The sequence below is a fragment of the Acipenser ruthenus genome, chromosome 24, assembly GCF_902713425.1.
Source record: "Acipenser ruthenus chromosome 24, fAciRut3.2 maternal haplotype, whole genome shotgun sequence".
NCBI lineage: Eukaryota > Metazoa > Chordata > Actinopteri > Acipenseriformes > Acipenseridae > Acipenser > Acipenser ruthenus.
In genome coordinates, this window is record NC_081212.1 from 7,190,356 (window position 1) to 7,207,808 (window position 17,453).

General features: G+C 44.2%; 1 protein-coding gene across 1 annotated transcript in view; it reads left to right on the forward strand.

Annotated features, from left to right (window-relative positions):
* The window catches only part of LOC117429118 (protein phosphatase 1E-like), a 34,878-nt gene extending 19,034 nt beyond the window's left edge, over nt 1–15,844 (forward strand). Inside the window, exons 2-7 of the mRNA XM_034906988.2 lie at nt 8,364–8,482; nt 9,635–9,834; nt 10,236–10,424; nt 10,693–10,836; nt 11,255–11,348; nt 11,738–15,844. Coding sequence (XP_034762879.2) covers nt 8,364–8,482; nt 9,635–9,834; nt 10,236–10,424; nt 10,693–10,836; nt 11,255–11,348; nt 11,738–12,663 — 1,672 coding nt within the window. The 3' untranslated portion in view covers nt 12,664–15,844. The remainder of the gene's footprint in view (nt 1–8,363; nt 8,483–9,634; nt 9,835–10,235; nt 10,425–10,692; nt 10,837–11,254; nt 11,349–11,737) is intronic.
* Nucleotides 15,845–17,453: the final 1,609 nt, after the last annotated feature.

Genomic DNA, 17,453 nt, shown 5'->3' on the forward strand with positions numbered 1-17,453 from the left:
TTACAGGACACCTCTGGTTGGCGCAGTCTCAAAGTCACAGATAACTGTTGGCGGCTCAAGTAGGTCGCTCCTCTGAACAGATGCCTTGTCACATCAGTGCAATTCATCACTATTCTGACACCACGCTGCCGGCATATTGGGTTGCAGCTCCCTTATTCGTTACCTCCATCTCTCTCTTACTCCATCTCTCTCTCTCTCCATCCGTCTCTTCTCTTTGTCTCTCTTGGCCACTCTTTCTCTCCTCCACATTTATATATCTGGAATATTTATTTAAGAAAGTAATTCACTTTTATGAATGGCTTCAGGGCATAAAATGATAAAAGCATAGGAAAAAAGTCTAGCAAATTACAATGAAAGATTGACAAGCATAGTTAAGAGTGGGGAAGTAGAATACATAACATCAGCACTGAAAATAAACTGCATGACATCCTGAGCATGAATGCAGTATGGCTATCTGTACACCATATAGGAATGCTTTCATATTAATATTATATTAATTATAGCCATCAGTGTACTGTAAACAATAATGTGGATGATTGTGATGGGTTTCTGTGATTATAAAAGGAGTTTTTTTATTTGACTAGGTAACAAGTACTGCTGCTCAGAGGGGTCACAAACTTTGATACATGCTAGACTTTGATAACTCTAAGATCTGATAGTAATTGCACCAACCTCTTGTGCAGCCTCGATTACAAGACCGAGACCGAGTTTCCAGCACTGACTGTGTTCAGTTTTAAATCTCATTTTAATAAGTCATTTGTTTAGCAAATGGAATTGTTGGCTTTCAACATTATTCACAGTGCTGGAAGCGGCTAGATTTTTGTTAGATCTTTTCCCCTGAATTTTGCAAACGATCATGCCATTCCTGTGTGCATTTACCATGCTTTACCTTACTTCTCAGAGCCTCACCAGCTTGAGAGATTTACATTTTCCTTTACTTCTATATCATTTAGGATTGAGTGTTATAGATGGTTTCTTTAAAAAAAAGCTGTGCCTTAATCTCAAGGAAAAGACTGTGAAACAGGCAGGAGCAATGGCAATACAGTCTATGAAGACAATGTAATTCATTCAAATAAAAATGCAAATGTAAAAAAAAAAAAAAAAAAAGTGTGGTCTCAGGGGGCCCAAGATGATAAAAATAGCTTCTCCTCTGACTAGTAATTAAGGCTCTCCTGTGACAGCTAATTACAAATTAGCTGCGCCTGCTGGAATGACGCTGCTGTGGGGTCGAGATGCAAGGCTTTCTCCACCTGGGTCCCTGAGTAGCTCAATAGCTGCTGCAGCCACGCAGTTTGATAATGCTGCACCTGGTGCTCCTACCTGAGGTTTGCTGCTTAAGGATTCCGATGGACCACCACCAGTTACTTAAACGTTTTTATTTCCTCTCTCAAAGTTTATGCAGATATTGCCACAGGGAGATTAAATATACTCTTTAAATGTCAGGCCCCAGGATGCTTTCCATTATTTCTATATTAGCTGCTCGAGATGCAGGGAGGCAGATAAAGCAAGCCCCATTACTGTGACTGTGGTTTAGGCTGTGCGGAGGGTAAGTGAGGATAGCTCATTGAGAAGCTGGTTTGGCTGAGGGAAAGCTGGCAGGCTAAGTGGATGATTGTAAGTGACCGGGAATCTCCAGATAAGATTGAGGGTTCCCAGTGAGGATGCATCTCTCTAGACGAGGGAGAATTTGAAATGCACAGCATCTTACTTACAGAATGAGTGATACTGACCAGCACTATAATATAGCTGGGCCATTGCAGAGCATTATTGAAGCCATCACTGCTAGACAGTATTCACATAGTGCAAACCTGTTAGGTCCTATTACAATCACAGCAAGGAATGATGGGCTAAACATGAATAAAAACAGTTATAGTCATAAAGTTATTAATGGGCGGTAAGCATGTGTGTGTGTGGGTTATATGGACATCATATTGTGTGCACAGTTCACTTATACTTCTGCTATGTGGTGTTATTGCTGGAACAACTCCAGTCTCCAAAGTTACTGTTTCACTGTGTGTAACATGGGGAGTGCTGTATTAGATTAATAGAGAGGGCAGATATCATAAATCAAGAGCAGCCACACAGCGTGATTCAGCCTTGAAGTTTTTATATTAGAGATCTATAAGGGTGATGAGGACAGAGTGGTCTCCACGGCCAGCACTTCATCTTTCAGACCGACACTTTTCATTTAGGAAAACCAGGGTGTGTGTTACTTTGCATTGGAATCTCATTAAGTCACTTCCTTTAAAATTCTGGCGAGTTGGATGGCTGACAAAATTTCAGTTCAAACCGCTTTGTATTCACTCTGCTGCAAATGAAAATGAATGGGACTTGAAATGAAGGAAAGAATGCAGTATTTAATACTCAAACTGTGTGTGTCCCAGTGTAGTGACTCACACGCACACACACACGCGCTCTCAGGCAGTGCTTTATTGAGAGGATCTGTCAAACTGCACCATCCCTGCAGTTCAGTGCCGCTGTCATCTTACAAAACCTTCCCTGTCTGACCACAAGAGATAATGCCAATAGCATGCTTTTAAAACAATGCTGTGAATGCAATGTTAACTACTCCTGTTGGATTCATATGAAGTAACCCTTATCAATGCATTCTGAAAAGTTATTATTTGCTGTATTGAAAAGAGTGTTATAGTTTAACGTTGTCGACGCTACTGTGTGTAGAACCCCTTTTATAAAACTGCTGGTCTCAAGGAAGCTATCTGGTGATATCTGACGGATGATCTGGCTGCCATGAGTGTCCACATGTCAAATCACCTGTACAGCAACTGAAGACCACCAAGAGCCAGTCCTTTGAGTGGTCATTGCACGTGTGCCTGACAAAATGAGAAAAAAAAACTGGCTGCATTATTGAAGGTCAGTTGTGCCATGTCAGGTGACTTGAATATGGATAACGCTGCCCCCAGGGGGTTAGACGATAAGAGATAGAAGTGCCAGCCTGCCAGGGTTACTCCTAAGCTAAACGGCACCACCAAGCCACCCCCAAGCTGGTATCTGCAGCATGTTCTCCCTTATCAGCAGCGTGTCTTCACTGAGCTGTAAATCCTAGTTCTGAATCCAGGAGCGCTGACGTTGTTACTATTTATAACACTGTCTTTCTCCAGAGTTGTTCTGCTGTGCTACACAGAAGTCATGAAATGCTGGAGTTAGTCATTGCTGGCATTTAAAGGAGACCTGAAATATTTATACAAAGCCTTTCAGAACGTCGTTGTTTTTTATATATTTAATGTGTTCATTGAGGCAAACAGTTTAAAAAAGCAACTGTTCTACTGTAATCTATGTCATGGAAACTTACCTCCCATTTCTTGATTTTTTGAGGTGTGTAGGGGCTAGAGCAGGGGTTCTCAAACCCGGTTCTGGGGACCCCCTGTGTCTGCTGGGTTTCATTCCAACTGAGCTCTCAATCACTTAACTAAACCCTTAATAGAACCAATAATTTCCTTAATTAGACCTTTGTAGTTGTTTTCAGCTCTTAAACAGTTGCAGACTTCAAGTTACTTATAAAATGTTATAGCTAACTTGAAACCTGCAACTGTTTAGAACTGAAAATAAGCAGAAAGGTCTAATTGAGCTAATTATCACTTCACAGCAGATTTGTGAAGCCCTGGGCTAGACTATATGAACTGATCTGGCATGGTTGCAATTTTCTATTAAGACCATCGCATCTCTGAAGTAATCTGGTCCTTCGCTGTACAGAGAAGTTCAGAGAGGATGGGGCTTCTGTCCACAAGATCAATCACATGCAGTTGAGATGAAAATATATTTAAAATAAACAAGGCAAAGTTTTAAAAAGATAAAAATTGCAGCCAGAGTTTTAGAAAGCTATGTCAACAATGTAAGCAGTGATGGATATGTCATGCCTACGAGAAAATCGATTTCACTAACTTTAATAAACTTGGTACCAATATAAGAACTATTTCACAGTGACCACTGGCTCACTTGGTTCTGTGGTATTGCGGCATAGTATAGCACTCATTTCGTAGCACCAGATAGTTATTTTTTTATATCCAGGTCTGCTATGTCTAGGAAATGGCAGACATACTCAGAAGTGATGGGGGAAGGTGACGGCTGCAGAGGAAGGCATTGATCAGTATACACAATATAAAACAACCACTGAATGCAGGGTGTGGGCAAACAGTTTCAAAGTGAACAATGAGGTGGCTTTTTTTTTGTGTTTGTCAAAACAGTGGAATAAGTGACTGCACCAAATGAGCAAGCAACCACTGCAGGAGGGGGTGCTTTGTATTAAGTTTTTAAAAAAAAAAACTATTTCAATTCAAAGCGGATATAAGGGAAGATGATAATGACAGAGAGATAAACTGAATTGAGTGTTGTTTGACACACAGGGTATTGATAAGGTAAGCTAGCACAGCCGTGCAGTTTGATGAAAGGGGGAGAGGGGGGATCTTGTTGCTTGCTGTTAGGAAAGCTATGCAAGTCTTGAGCTGTGAAATTGTTTCTGGCACATAACAACTGACTCATAGGGAGCCGATAACAGCCTCACAAATCCCCAGCTGACATCGAAATGGCTGATGCAGTCTGGAGACTACCTACGCGTTTCCATTCATAGAATCTCTCTCTCTCTCTCTCTCTCTCTCTCTCTCTCTCTCTCTCTCTCTCTCTCTCTCTCTCTCTCTCTCTCTCTCTCTCTCTCTCTCATATACTCACAAGAGCCTCATAGGCTGGAGAACAACAGAACCCTGGCTCAGCCAATGAGAAGCCTCCCTCATGATGAGTGAAAGAGACCGAGTCTGAGGGAGATGAATGCATATTGATTAAAACAGAAGCCTGTACTAGGCTCTTATTTTGGGGTGGGGTGGAAGGTAGATTTAACTGTTTAAATAGCTCACAACCTTCGTGGGGGTCCGGGCGTGGGTGAGGCCCTTCCTGGAGTTTAAAATGGATTCTACAGGCACAGATAATGCCAGGATCATTCTGATCAATTAAATAAAATAATTCAAATTCAGTATTGGAGCCACAGTCTTTCAGTTTGTATTGGAAATATCCCTTATGCAAGTTTACCATAGCATAGTAAAGTGCAATAAGCATTGGAAGTCCAGTAAGGTATATTAAAAACATGACAAACCATGATCCTTTATTAAATGGCATTGCATTAATACCAGTAAGATCTACATATGATATTAATAAAACATTTACTTATCAAAATGCACATAAAAATGTTTATACAGGTAGTTTCAGGTACACTACACTTGATAAATCTTTTTACTGACATTACAAAACAATCCACTGAAGTAACGTACAGGACGCACTGAAAGAACATGCCTCTCCTAATTAAACTACGGTGTGTTTACATACCAGAAAAGTGGTATTTATGTATTTGTTTATTTAATGCTATTTACATAAATATAGATAATTGATAAAATACATAAACAAGCAGCAGTGTGGAGTAGTGGTTAGGGCTCTGGACTCTTGAGCAAGGTACTTTACCTAGATTGCTCCAGTAAAAACCCAGCTGTATAAATGGGTAATTGTATGTAAAAATAATGTGTAAATAATAATGTAATTGTATGTAAAAATAATGCGATATCTTGTAACAATTGTAAGTCGCTCTGGATAAGGGCGTCTGCTAAGAAATAAACAATAATAAACAAGCATTAATTGGGCATTCCAAATTGGGGAGAAAACACAAATCACATTATATTGTACATTGTAAGTTTGTTGTAAAATATTTTACTGAAGAAAATGATAAATATATGCCTAACCACGCGACAGGTTTTTCAATTTACTGGAACACGAGATGATCACGCTGGACAACAGCATGCATGCGACATTGTGTCCATGGTAACGACTGCTGTGGAAATTTACCATGAATGATTAAATATCCCCAAAATCAAATTGGAAGTTTTAAAAGGAAAAAAAAGTTCCAAAATGATTGAATTGTAGTCGATAGGTTCCTGTAATGCTTTGTGGATATTTTAACAAAAAATTTCAAGAAGTAGTTTTTTCAGAGTCTTCATCAGATGGGTCTTTTAGTAAATCGAGCACTGAAAATATAAAGTCTCTATCGATGTAATTAAACTGTAGAATCAAATAGAAAAATGAAATGTTTCCCTCGTCTGCCCGTCTGCGGTCTACTTCATTAGTTTGAAAACCCATATATCGAACGATCCTCTACTGAACGGAAACGTTTCTTAGTTATTTTTAGCCTTCAGTTAATTGAGTGTTTAAAAAGATTAACGACTGAAAAAATGCAGCATGTTCTAATGACTAGGGAGTGATCCATTTTGGGCTGGTTAATTTGAATGTTGCACTAGTTTACCAGATCTCTTCGAGTATTGTGAATAGCTGGCTGCCTTGTCACAAACACCCACTCCAAACGACACTTCTAAGAAGGAATTGTTTCTCGGGATTACATGATCCATGATTCATCTCAGCTCCAAAAGCAGCAGCTACTGAATTAGAATCAGCTCTGTTTAGAACAGGAAGTGCAGTCAGAGTGAGCTGGTGCAACTGCATGTCACAAGAGAATCAGATATTGCCTTTACCCCAAGGAGCTATTCAATATATTGAATGCAAATATGCACAGGTACTTCTGATATTCTGCATGTGCTGGATTTGCCCTAATGGCACCTACATTTATACTGTGATTCTGATATACTTTTTAGGGGACATGTATGTTCCTCACATAGGTCAATATTTTGCCTGATGCCTTCATCAGCACATTGTCTACTGTAGTTGAAGTTTATGGCAACGTCATGGCTACTTAATTCATACTTAATCCAAGCCTTAGTTTAAGATTTATAATTATAACCTTGTGTTTCTAAAATACCTGGTTAATACATGGAAAGGGTTAAGTCAGGTACTGTATACGGAATGTGTATGAGGCTTTCTGTACCTTCATTGACCATGTCTGTCTGCCTGCCTGTCTGCCTGCCTGTCTGTCTGCCTGCCTGTCTGTCTGCCTGCCTGTCTGTCTGTCTGTCTGCCTGTCTGTCTGTCTGTCTGCCTGCCTGTCTGTCTGTCTGTCTGTCTGTCTGTCTGCCTGACTGTCTGTCTGTCTGTCTGTCTGTCTGTCTGCCTGTCTGTCTGTCAGCCTGCCTGTCTGTCTGTCTGTCTGCCTGCCTGTCTGTCTGCCTGCCTGCCTGTCTGCCTGACTGTCTGTCTGTCTGTCTGTCTGCCTGACTGTCTGTCTGTCTGTCTGCCTGTCTGTCTGTCTGTCTGTCTGCCTGACTGTCTGTCTGTCTGTCTGCCTGTCTGTCTGCCTGCCTGTCTGCCTGCCTGTCTGTCTGTCTGCCTGACTGACTGTCTGTCTGTCTGTCTGTCTGTCTGTCTGTCTGTCTGCCTGTCTGCCTGACTGTCTGTCTGTCTGTCTGCCTGCCTGTCTGTCTGTCTGTCTGTCTGCCTGACTGTCTGTCTGCCTGCCTGTCTGTCTGTCTGTCTGTCTGTCTGTCTGTCTGTCTGTCTGTCTGCCTGCCTGTCTGTTTGTCTGTCTGCCTGACTGTCTGTCTGTCTGCCTGCCTGTCTGTCTGCCTGCCTGACTGTCTGTCTGTCTGTCTGTCTTTCTGTCTGCCTGCCTGTCTGCCTGTCTGTCTGCCTGGCTGTCTGTCTGTCTGTCTGCCTGTCTGACTGTCTGCCTGTCTGTCTGTCTATCTGCTGTATAGACCCCCTTCCTGTTTCTACAGCACTGCTTATCCCAGGGTGGACCCGGCTGGCATTTGTAATGTTGTTCTTGCAGGATCCCAGCTGGCAGTGCGCTGCGCGGTGCATTTAGATCATGCTGTCATTGTGCTGTCCTTGCACTAGGCTGCTCTACTTCTCCAGCGCATGTACCTGAGCTGTGCTCCACAAAACCAGCAAGCGTAGAGAGGCTTGGTGCGCCTTCCAGGCACTGCTCCACTTTCTCTGTGTCTGAGGGGCATTGCTGTGGATACAGTACCTGCGCGACTAGCTAGACAGAGACCCACGCTAACCCTATGTGCCAGAACAATCTATAAACAAGCATTCTTAAAAAATATATGTCAGCTGATGAATGCTTCTCTTAAACAGTCAATTACTGCAAAGTGCAACTTGACCTATAGTTTACTAAAGTTGTACCTTTAAAATTGAGTGACACAATAAATTCAAACATCACTGCCTTCACAGTACATAGCAAAATCAAACATTAGTACGGGATTTAAAATTCCATTATTATTCAGTGCAGACAAGAAGACTGAATCATTCAGAATGCTAGAGGCTAAGGTTTTGAACACACGCAGATATAGACTTTTTGCTCCATTATCATTCTGAAATAGTGATTGTACTGTATTTAGAATAATACAGAAGTGTGTGTATGTGAAGCACAGGGCTGTGTAATAAATCTCTCTCTCTCTCTCTTTCTGTGTCCGCAGTAACTGCCCGTTCTCCCTGGCGGCGGGCCTGGCGCGAGCGACTGCGGACGAGATCCTGCAGAGTGACCTGGCCGCGCAGCACACCAGCAAGCACGCAGACGGCAGCGAGGCTATTGAACGTAAGGTTGCACGTAGGTCATCTGAAATGGGGATAGATCATCTGAAAATAAGCTTGTGGGTTATAAAAACACATCTGATAGCCTGTCAATAGCCGATACATAATTCGCTTGAGCAACAAGAGCTGCCTAGCAAAGTCAAATCAAACTGGTAATACATTTGTTCAGAGAGTGTGGCAACACAAACCTGCAAGTGTCAAGCTCATCCTTAATGACTTCACTTGTACTCATGGATTCAAGTGCTGGGGTGACTCATCAAAGGCTGTACTCCTCATTTCCTAACACCAGCAGAGTTTCTCTTTTCTGCCTGTGAGGCAGTGCTGCCTGGAAGGTATGCAATGCCTGGAAGCCCATTTCTGCCTTCGGTGCACAGGGAGGGAGGTGGTGGTGCTGGGTGTGAGATTCAGCACCATGGACAGCGACACCCAAGCAGCCTGCTCATTGTGGCACGTCTTTTTGTGCTTCTGGAAGGTCCTGGTTTGGTAGCAATGGAGAAACCACACAGTAAACAGTGTAAACTCTTTATCCACTGAGCAGGGATAGCACACGCAGTGACACTGTGATTTCCCCAGCATTGCCACCAACATGATCTTTCTCATGCTTACCAAAGTAAAATTAACTGAAAAAAAACAAAAAACAAGAAGGGTTATTTCCATGATTTGTTTGGGCTGGAGATCAGGTTTTAGTGTATAGTGTTAAGGCAGTTGGAATAATTGTATTGCCAGATGATATTAAGTTATTACATTGTTTCTGTTGATTGTGTTGAGTGTCTCATTGTGTTGTGTGTTGTGAGTTCAGGGTCTCACTCTTGTATGTTGTGGGTCTCACTGTGTTGAGGGTCTCACTGTGTTGTTTGTTGAGGGTCTCACTGTGTCGTGTGTTGAGGGTCTCTCTGTGTTCTGTGTTGAGGGTCTCTCTGTGTTGTTTGTTGAGGGTCTCTGTGTTGTGTGTTGAGGGTCTCACTGTGTTCTGTGTTGAGGGTCTCACTGTGTTGTGTGTTGAGGGTCTCGCTGTGTTCTGTGTTGAGGGTCTCGCTGTGTTCTGTGTTGAGGGTCTCTGTGTTGTGTGTTGAGGGTCTCGCTGTGTTCTGTGTTGAGGGTCTCGCTGTGTTCTGTGTTGAGGGTCTCACTGTGTTGTGTGTTGCCCCCTGCACAGAGCTGGAGTCAGTGAAGCTTGCCCGGCTGGTGTTTAACAAGCTGTACGAGACGTGCTGCATGTGGCTGAAGGATTTCCCCCGGCGCAGGAGGCCCCTCCCCTACTACGAGACCTCCATCCATGCCATCAAGAACATGCGCAGGAAGATGGAGGACAAGCATATTGTCATCCCCGATTTCAACACGCTCTTCAACCTCCAGGTACGAGCTGGGACTGAGCAAGCAGCTCTCCCACTGCCAAGGTTGTGGTATAGGCGGGACCCAGAGGACAGCGTTCTAGCTGCTAGGCTTTAAAAATAACATTTTTAATGTATTGCTCAGTAATCTTAGGGACAGTGACACTGGCTACAGTCAGGCATAACGAGAGCATCCCCTCAGGGCTCTGATCCTGACCTGAACACCCCTGTCTGCCAGCTATGCTGAATTGGTTTAGTAATTTGCAGTTGATAATTTATAGAAATAATGCATTGCCAAAACACAGCATTCCGCCTTGGTCACGCCTCCAGCAATGCTGTCCAGTGTCCCTGCTGGTTCTGAACGTGACGTGCACTGTGCGTTTGAGCCATGTCAATGCAGACTGTGTTGTCTCCCCCTGCTGGCAGGACCAGGAGGAGCAGGCGTACTTCGCAGTGTTTGATGGCCACGGAGGGGTGGACGCCGCGATCTACGCCTCCAACCACCTCCACGTCAACCTGGTGCGGCAGGAGATGTTCCACCAGGACCCCGCCGAGGCCCTGTGCCGCGCCTTCAAGCTCACCGACGAGAAGTTTGTCCAGAAAGCTGCCCGCGAGGTGAGACACTCCCCCTACACACGCACTCTCTTGTATGTCAGACTTTTCATTGATCTCTTTCCTAAAGGTGCAGGGCCTCAGATGGTGCATTTTAATGACTAATTATTCCCACAGTTTAGCCTTCTGAGCTTTACTTTATCACTTTGACGGTTCCACTGTTTTGGAGAGTTTTTTGACTCTGTATGAATTGATTGAATGGGTATAGACTGGCAATGGGCTGTGTATTGACTCTCTGTATGTATTGACTGGCTCTGTGTTGACTGTTCAGAACCTGCGCTGTGGCACGACAGGGGTGGTGACGTTCCTGCGAGGGAACATGCTGCACGTGGCCTGGCTCGGGGACTCCCAGGTCATGCTGGTGAAACGTGGACAGGTTGTGGAGCTGATGAAGCCACACAAACCAGACAGAGAGGTGAGCCCGCCCCCCCACCCCCCCACACAGATACACAAAGTACTATACACATAGATAAACACTACTGCACAATACACCTTGTAATAAAATGAGACAGTTGTACAAAGAGAAGTCTTTCGTTTGTCTAAGCTTGTTTTACCTACACTGTAAACATTAGAAACATCTACACTGACGAAGGCAGTGCCAGTGTCTGCTTGGCTTGTTAATTTATAAGACTACTCTAAGTATATCTTACAACAATAAAGATGGGTAACAGTGACCAAGTTCAACAAGACACAACATTTTAATATGTGATCAAAAAGACAGCCAAGCTCTGCTCAGAAGATAAGAGTTAAGATGGGTCTCAAGGGCTACCCCACTCTGTGTAAGATGTTAAGATGGGTCTCAAGGGTTACTGCACTCTATACCCCTCCTCTAGGACGAGAAGAAGCGGATCGAGGCTCTGGGAGGGTGTGTGATCTGGTTCGGTGCCTGGAGGGTTAATGGAAGCCTGTCTGTATCCAGAGCGATTGGTAAGAGGATGGAGGGGGTGCTTCAGAGGATATGGCTACATGTGGGGCTTGACATTTTCTCAAATATACAATTTCTTTAAAAAGAAGTTCTGAAGTCTGTGTTAAGTTACTTTGAAAGGAGTGGTTTTCTTACCACGTTTTGATTAACATCAAACATATAACAGATTAAACACGTGAACACTTGACTTTAAAGATATTTAGAGATTGATGAAGGCATTAGCCAGATGTTTTTTTTTTTATGTTTGACTAACTGTAGTTTTAAGATCAAGTTTTATGATGATTATGTTATATAGAAACGCCACGGCCTATAGTACAGCAGTGGAGTTGAAATGCCAGCCTCTCTCTGCTCGGTGTGACAGTGTCTCTCCGTGTCTCTCTCTGTGCTCCAGGCGACCCGGTGCACAAGCCCTACATCTCTGGAGACGCTGACTGCACATCTCTACAGCTGGACGGCACTGAGGACTACCTACTCCTGGCGTGCGATGGCTTCTTTGACACGGTGAGCCCCGAGGAGGCGGTGCACATCGTCTCCGACCACCTGCTGGAGAACAGCGGTGACAGCAGTATGGTGGCTCACAAGCTGGTGGCCTCAGCGCGCGACGCAGGCTCCAGCGACAACATCAGCGTCATCGTGGTGTTCCTGCGAGACCCAGACGCGCCACCACCCGAGGAGGAAGAGGAGGAGCCAGCGCAGGGGACGGACTCCTTCGAGGGAGGTGGGGAGCAGGACAGTCAGAACCAAGGGGCAGAAAGCGGGGGCAAAGCCTGGCCTCTGCACCAGTGCTCTGCCCCAGCCGACCTGGGTTATGAGGACCGAATGGACTCCTTAACTGACAGAACTAGCCTCAGCCTGGGCCCCGAGCTGGCCCTGCTCCAGGACAAGGGCCGGCTGCAGCTCCCAGCCTCTGGAGCTGGGGACCCCTCGAGATCTGCCCCCTCTGCCCCAGCCCTGCTGCCAGCCTCAGGACCCGGTGCGGCCAGGCGCCCCCCGAGAGAAGAGGGTCTCTCAGCCTACAGACTCCGGGATTCCCTGTGGGCCCCCAAACCCCGCCTGCCCTCCTCCTCCTCCTCCTATCAGCGCCCCACCCCCGCTGGACACTGGTTCGAAACTGCCGCCCTTCTTTCCCAGGAAAGGAGGTCTCTGACTCAGCCCTTTTCTTTCCAGAGGCGTCTACGTCGCTGCTGTCGCCGAGGGAAGGAGGTGCCCCCCTCCCTGCCCTGGCGCAGAGCACCCCGGCACAGCCCCAAACCCTGGAGCTGTCCAGAGCGCCCTAGTATAGTCATCCTCGACCCGCACAAGTGCTGTAATATATAGAGGAGAGCGAGAGAGCTCTGTGTCCTGTAGTGTTTCACTTAGCTAGCATAACAATGCATTACACCCTCAGCGGGACCCTCTCGGGACACTGTGGCCAATTCCGACACCTCCGAAAATAAACCACTGTGCTGCTGCTGCCAGACATACCCCCTACCACCCCGCTGCCCACTCCCACCATCACGAGACAGAGCCAGGAAGGAAGGAAGGAAGGAAGGAAGGAAGGAAGGAAGGAAGGAAGGAAGGAAGGAAGGAAGGAAGGAAGGAAGGAAGGAAGGGGGGGGGGACCCTGGAAAAACAATTCCTTGTTTCTCTCCTTCAAAAATCATACAGTGAAATCTTTATTTATTTTGATGTTTTTCTTCTTTGAAAAAAAGCCATGCAGTAGACTCGGGTTAACTGAAAACTTGATTTGAAGTTTTCATCCTTTTGATCCTCAAATGTAACCCCCTCTGTAGGATATCACTGGCACTGAATATCTGAGTTCATAAAAGAAGGTGGGTTTGGTGGCAGCAATGGAATCAGGGACCACAGATCCAGCTCCCCTACTCCCACCCCCAGCCCCCATGAACTAAACTCTTCTGAACTCACTGCAGTCACGTGACTTTCATCTGCCTCCATGGAGAAGTAGTTACGGACCAAAATCATTCTGATCCTCTCCTGAAGTGAGCAGTGACCCACACCGCCTCATTACAAAAGGACACATATTATATAACCGGTATATAAATCTATATTTCTATGTGTGTGTGTGCGCGTGGGTGTGTGTGTGTATATGTATATTTGTCTAATATTCAAACCGATACTGTAAATCGCAAGGAAACGGCACATTGATCTCACTGAAACATTCTTGAATAGGCTTCACGCATGTAGACCTCTAGCAGCTGTAGCATTAGGTTCCCCATGTGGGCGTACGAGGGATCAGCCTCCTGAAAAGGGGCTGTATTTACAAGGCAGGAGTCCTGAACTGGGAGATTTTCAGCTTCAAAAAGTAAAAATGTAAATCCTCTACTACAGTGATAAGTAAAAGCAAAGTTAATAAAGACTTATAACTAAGCTAAGTTTGAACGCTAGCTGGTGCAACCGAGCCCCGAGGCATAAGGGGCCAGTGTCAGTACTAAGTGCTTGTTATACCCTGCAGGGAAAGTTCAAAGAAAGGTTCATAGAAACCTTCACCCCAAACTTTCTTAATGTTGGACACCATTTTGTATCAGACTCATCTCTATGTATTTATGTAGTGTAAGTGTTTTGCAGGCTTGCTGTTGAAATGATGCCGATAAAAACCTGTGCTTATGAACCATGGCCGTTATAAAAGAGAAGTGTAGTAAAAACATAAGGTAGCAGGTATGTGTGGTAAAACATGACACAAAGATGTATGGTATACACATACCCAGGGTACATATTATAAGGGTCTCAGATAAGAGGAGCACGATTGCTGAATATTCTCACCCCTCCTCTTGAGATTGTTTAGCCAATCAGAGATTCTCTCTCCTGGACTTCCCCAACACGTGCTACAACTCACTGAACAAATCTAAACTACCTCCAAGTAGCTGATGTTGTCAGGCACCCGAGAGTGGTGGGGTCTATTGAGTCGAGTTAACACCACCCACCACCTTTTGGATCAGTAAAAGATCTCTCTGTGTTAAAGTCATGAAACACATAAAAGTGCACAGAAGTGTATTTCCATAAATAAAAATGTTTAAAATTCCAAGAAAGGTCCGAACAACAACAGTGATATTTAGATCTGCCACTGTTTAGATAGACCCTACCCAATCCTGGAGAAGCCTGCATCAGTAGACCCCGCCTCCTCCCTCGTAATTCTACAATGAGCTCCAATGGGAGCTTGTTGAAGTGTGGACTACCTCTGGTGCTCCTCCCCCTTCTTCTCCTGCTGGCAGATCTAGCCCTGTCCCCGAGTTCCATGGCCTCTAGTACATATTATCCACTTGACACAGCCCCTGGTTCCATGCACTAGAAGATAACAGTGCTTTGTCAAGCACAGTGTTTCATCTTTAATGCTGTTGGTGATAGAAAATAGTTCCTTCACTTCTCCTTTTTCATTTTCAAGTCTATGTGCCCATGTATACGGCTGCTTGCTCCTGTAAGCAATAAATAACCTTTGAGCCGCGTGCCGGGAGGGCTTACTCAGTGGGTTTTTTTTCTTTTTAAGGTAAGAAAATTAATAGGAATGAAAAACATGTTAAGTATGCAAAAACATGTTCTCAACTTATCATCCTGTTCAAGGTTCCCTGATATCACAAGTTTCTTGTCCTGAAATCTCATCGCCTTGCGTGTGCATAGTCAAAATGTCATAAGGCAAAGTGACATGATTTTTTAGTTTTTTGCAATGAGGGTCAAAATGAAGTTCTCTTTACGTGACGTATTTAACAGCAATGAGACTGAGTCGACATGTTTGAATATTCACGAGATATTCACGATAGCTTTGTCCCTACAGCTCAGTAATCAAGCCAGGCAGCATTTGCATGTCGTCTGGGCAGCACTGTGATTGCTCAAGCCTGCTCGTCCTCGAATTACTGTTCTCAATTCTGGTGATCCTGCCTACAGTATGTAGAGCTCCTATCAAGGCTGTGTTATCTGGAGGAGCTTTAGCATTAATCAATATAAAATAATAAAATAAATAACACAATAACCCTTTTAGGTTCCAGTCCTATAAAAACCTGCCTCAATGATAAACAATCCCCAAGCTGTCTCCAAGGGGGGAATTCAACAAGAGGGAACTAATGGTGCTCTAGGAGTTACCATAACTGCATTATAGCTTAAACAGAGACTATGTAACTGAGCTGGGATTTCAGACAAGATCGCACCTCTCTGTCCCTCGGTTCTAACCACTAGACCACGTTGTTTCTTCCCATTCTCCTCATCCTAACCACTGGGCTACTCTACCCCCCAGTCTCTCTGCTGAAACTACTAGGTCACAGCTACCTTCCCTGTCTCTGCTCAAACCACTTGGCCATCTAGTTCCTCAGCTCTAACTACAAGACCTACACTGCCCCCTAGTCCATCCTGTTTCTCTGCTGTTCTCAAATCAAACCCACTGAGTGAATTCTCTTTTGCCTGCAGGTTAGATTACAAGTAAACGTAGTGTATCTTCTGTGTTCTGATGGTATTTATCTGGTGACTATTAACATGTATAAAAACATGGATTAAAAATCTCTGATGTTATTTATTCATTGTTACTGTCTGGGTTTGCTCTTCTGTTCTCTTGAGTCTCTCTTTCGGGCAGGGTGCTTTCAATGTATTTGTTGTTTCTTCTCAGTGTCTGGGCGATCAAAGCCTATCGGCTGGTGGTTTAAACTTCAGTAAACTAACAACTAAACAGCACTGTTGTCATCTTAGTCCTACATTGCCAAAGAAACGTTCTAGTAAGGTGCAGTTGTGAAGTACAAAAACCATTGCTTGGCATATAACACAATATTAGGATTTGAAAGAATTTTATTAAACATTTTCTGGGTCACTTGGGATGACTGGTCAAGGTACACACACACACGTCTGGATTCCACCAGGTAGCAGGACTCCCCCTCCCCCAAGCGGTGCAGCAGACAGCTGGACAGGAAGGAGGGGAAGGGGGTCCACAGACACAGGAGTCACCCCATCAGCCCAGGGTTTTCTAACCAGATTCTGTATAACGTAGCTGATCTTACTGGGGACCAATTCAATAATTATTACCCCCACTGGAATGGATGAGAAGTTGGCTACCCCTATTTAATTGAAGGTCTGGCTTGGGGACACCCTGGAGCTCTGACTAGGAGCACTCTTATTTAGCAGCTCCAACACAGCATTGTTTTTTCTTTTTTGGCAGTAGAATACATAGCTAAAGGGGGGAGGGTGTAATTAAGTCCAAAACACTTACAGTAGAAAGTACTGTATTGTTGAACACACTGACACTATAGAGTTAAAGCAGCTACAAAGACTCTCTTTATTCATCTTGCTTGTAGACATTCCTCTGCATGGTGGGCAATGAAGAATGCCTGGGCTCTGCGGTCATGTGTATTACATGGAGATTTTCTTGTACAGCATAAGAGCCCCCAGGAGCACACTTAAAGACTGCGACTCTCACATCAGCCATTGTTTTGTATAGAGATATGTTCTCATGCCCCGGAGCTTCATCAGTTATGTGGAATGAGAGTTGCTTGCGATTATTAACAGGAGTCTGAACAGGTACAATAAATACTGCTTCTATGCCTTCTGACTTTGATCAGACTAATTTGGAGCAGGGCTTTTTCATAGGGAAAAAACAGAAACATGATTGATACTCAAATTACTGAAATTAATAAACAAAAATAAGAAGCCTACAGCACAATCCCACTGCAACCCGTGTAACTGTTCCTACCAGTGACAGCTGCTTTCTTTCTTCACTAAAACAGGGCATTCAAACAGAATATACACAGGTTACAACAGGGCTGGCAAAAAAACACTGTTTAATACATTGGAATTCATGAAAAAATAAATAATTCCAAAATGCATTCATAATAAAACCTAACCCTCCATACTAAAGTCACACGGTGTTCAAATGAGCTCTCAAATAGATAACACTGCAGCTGGCAATTATATATATATATATATATATATATATATATATCTTTTTTAAACAATATGTGAGTCACTGATCCACCAAAACAAAGCACTTCTATCGGAATGTGCACAAGCATATTATCATCTTGTAGATGACTCACCGAGCAGTGATTCAGATTTCAACGGCACAGAGCGACACAAAGACAGATTATGAGGAATGGGCAAAAACAGAGAAAGCAGTGCTGTCGAAGTAATGAGGGCCA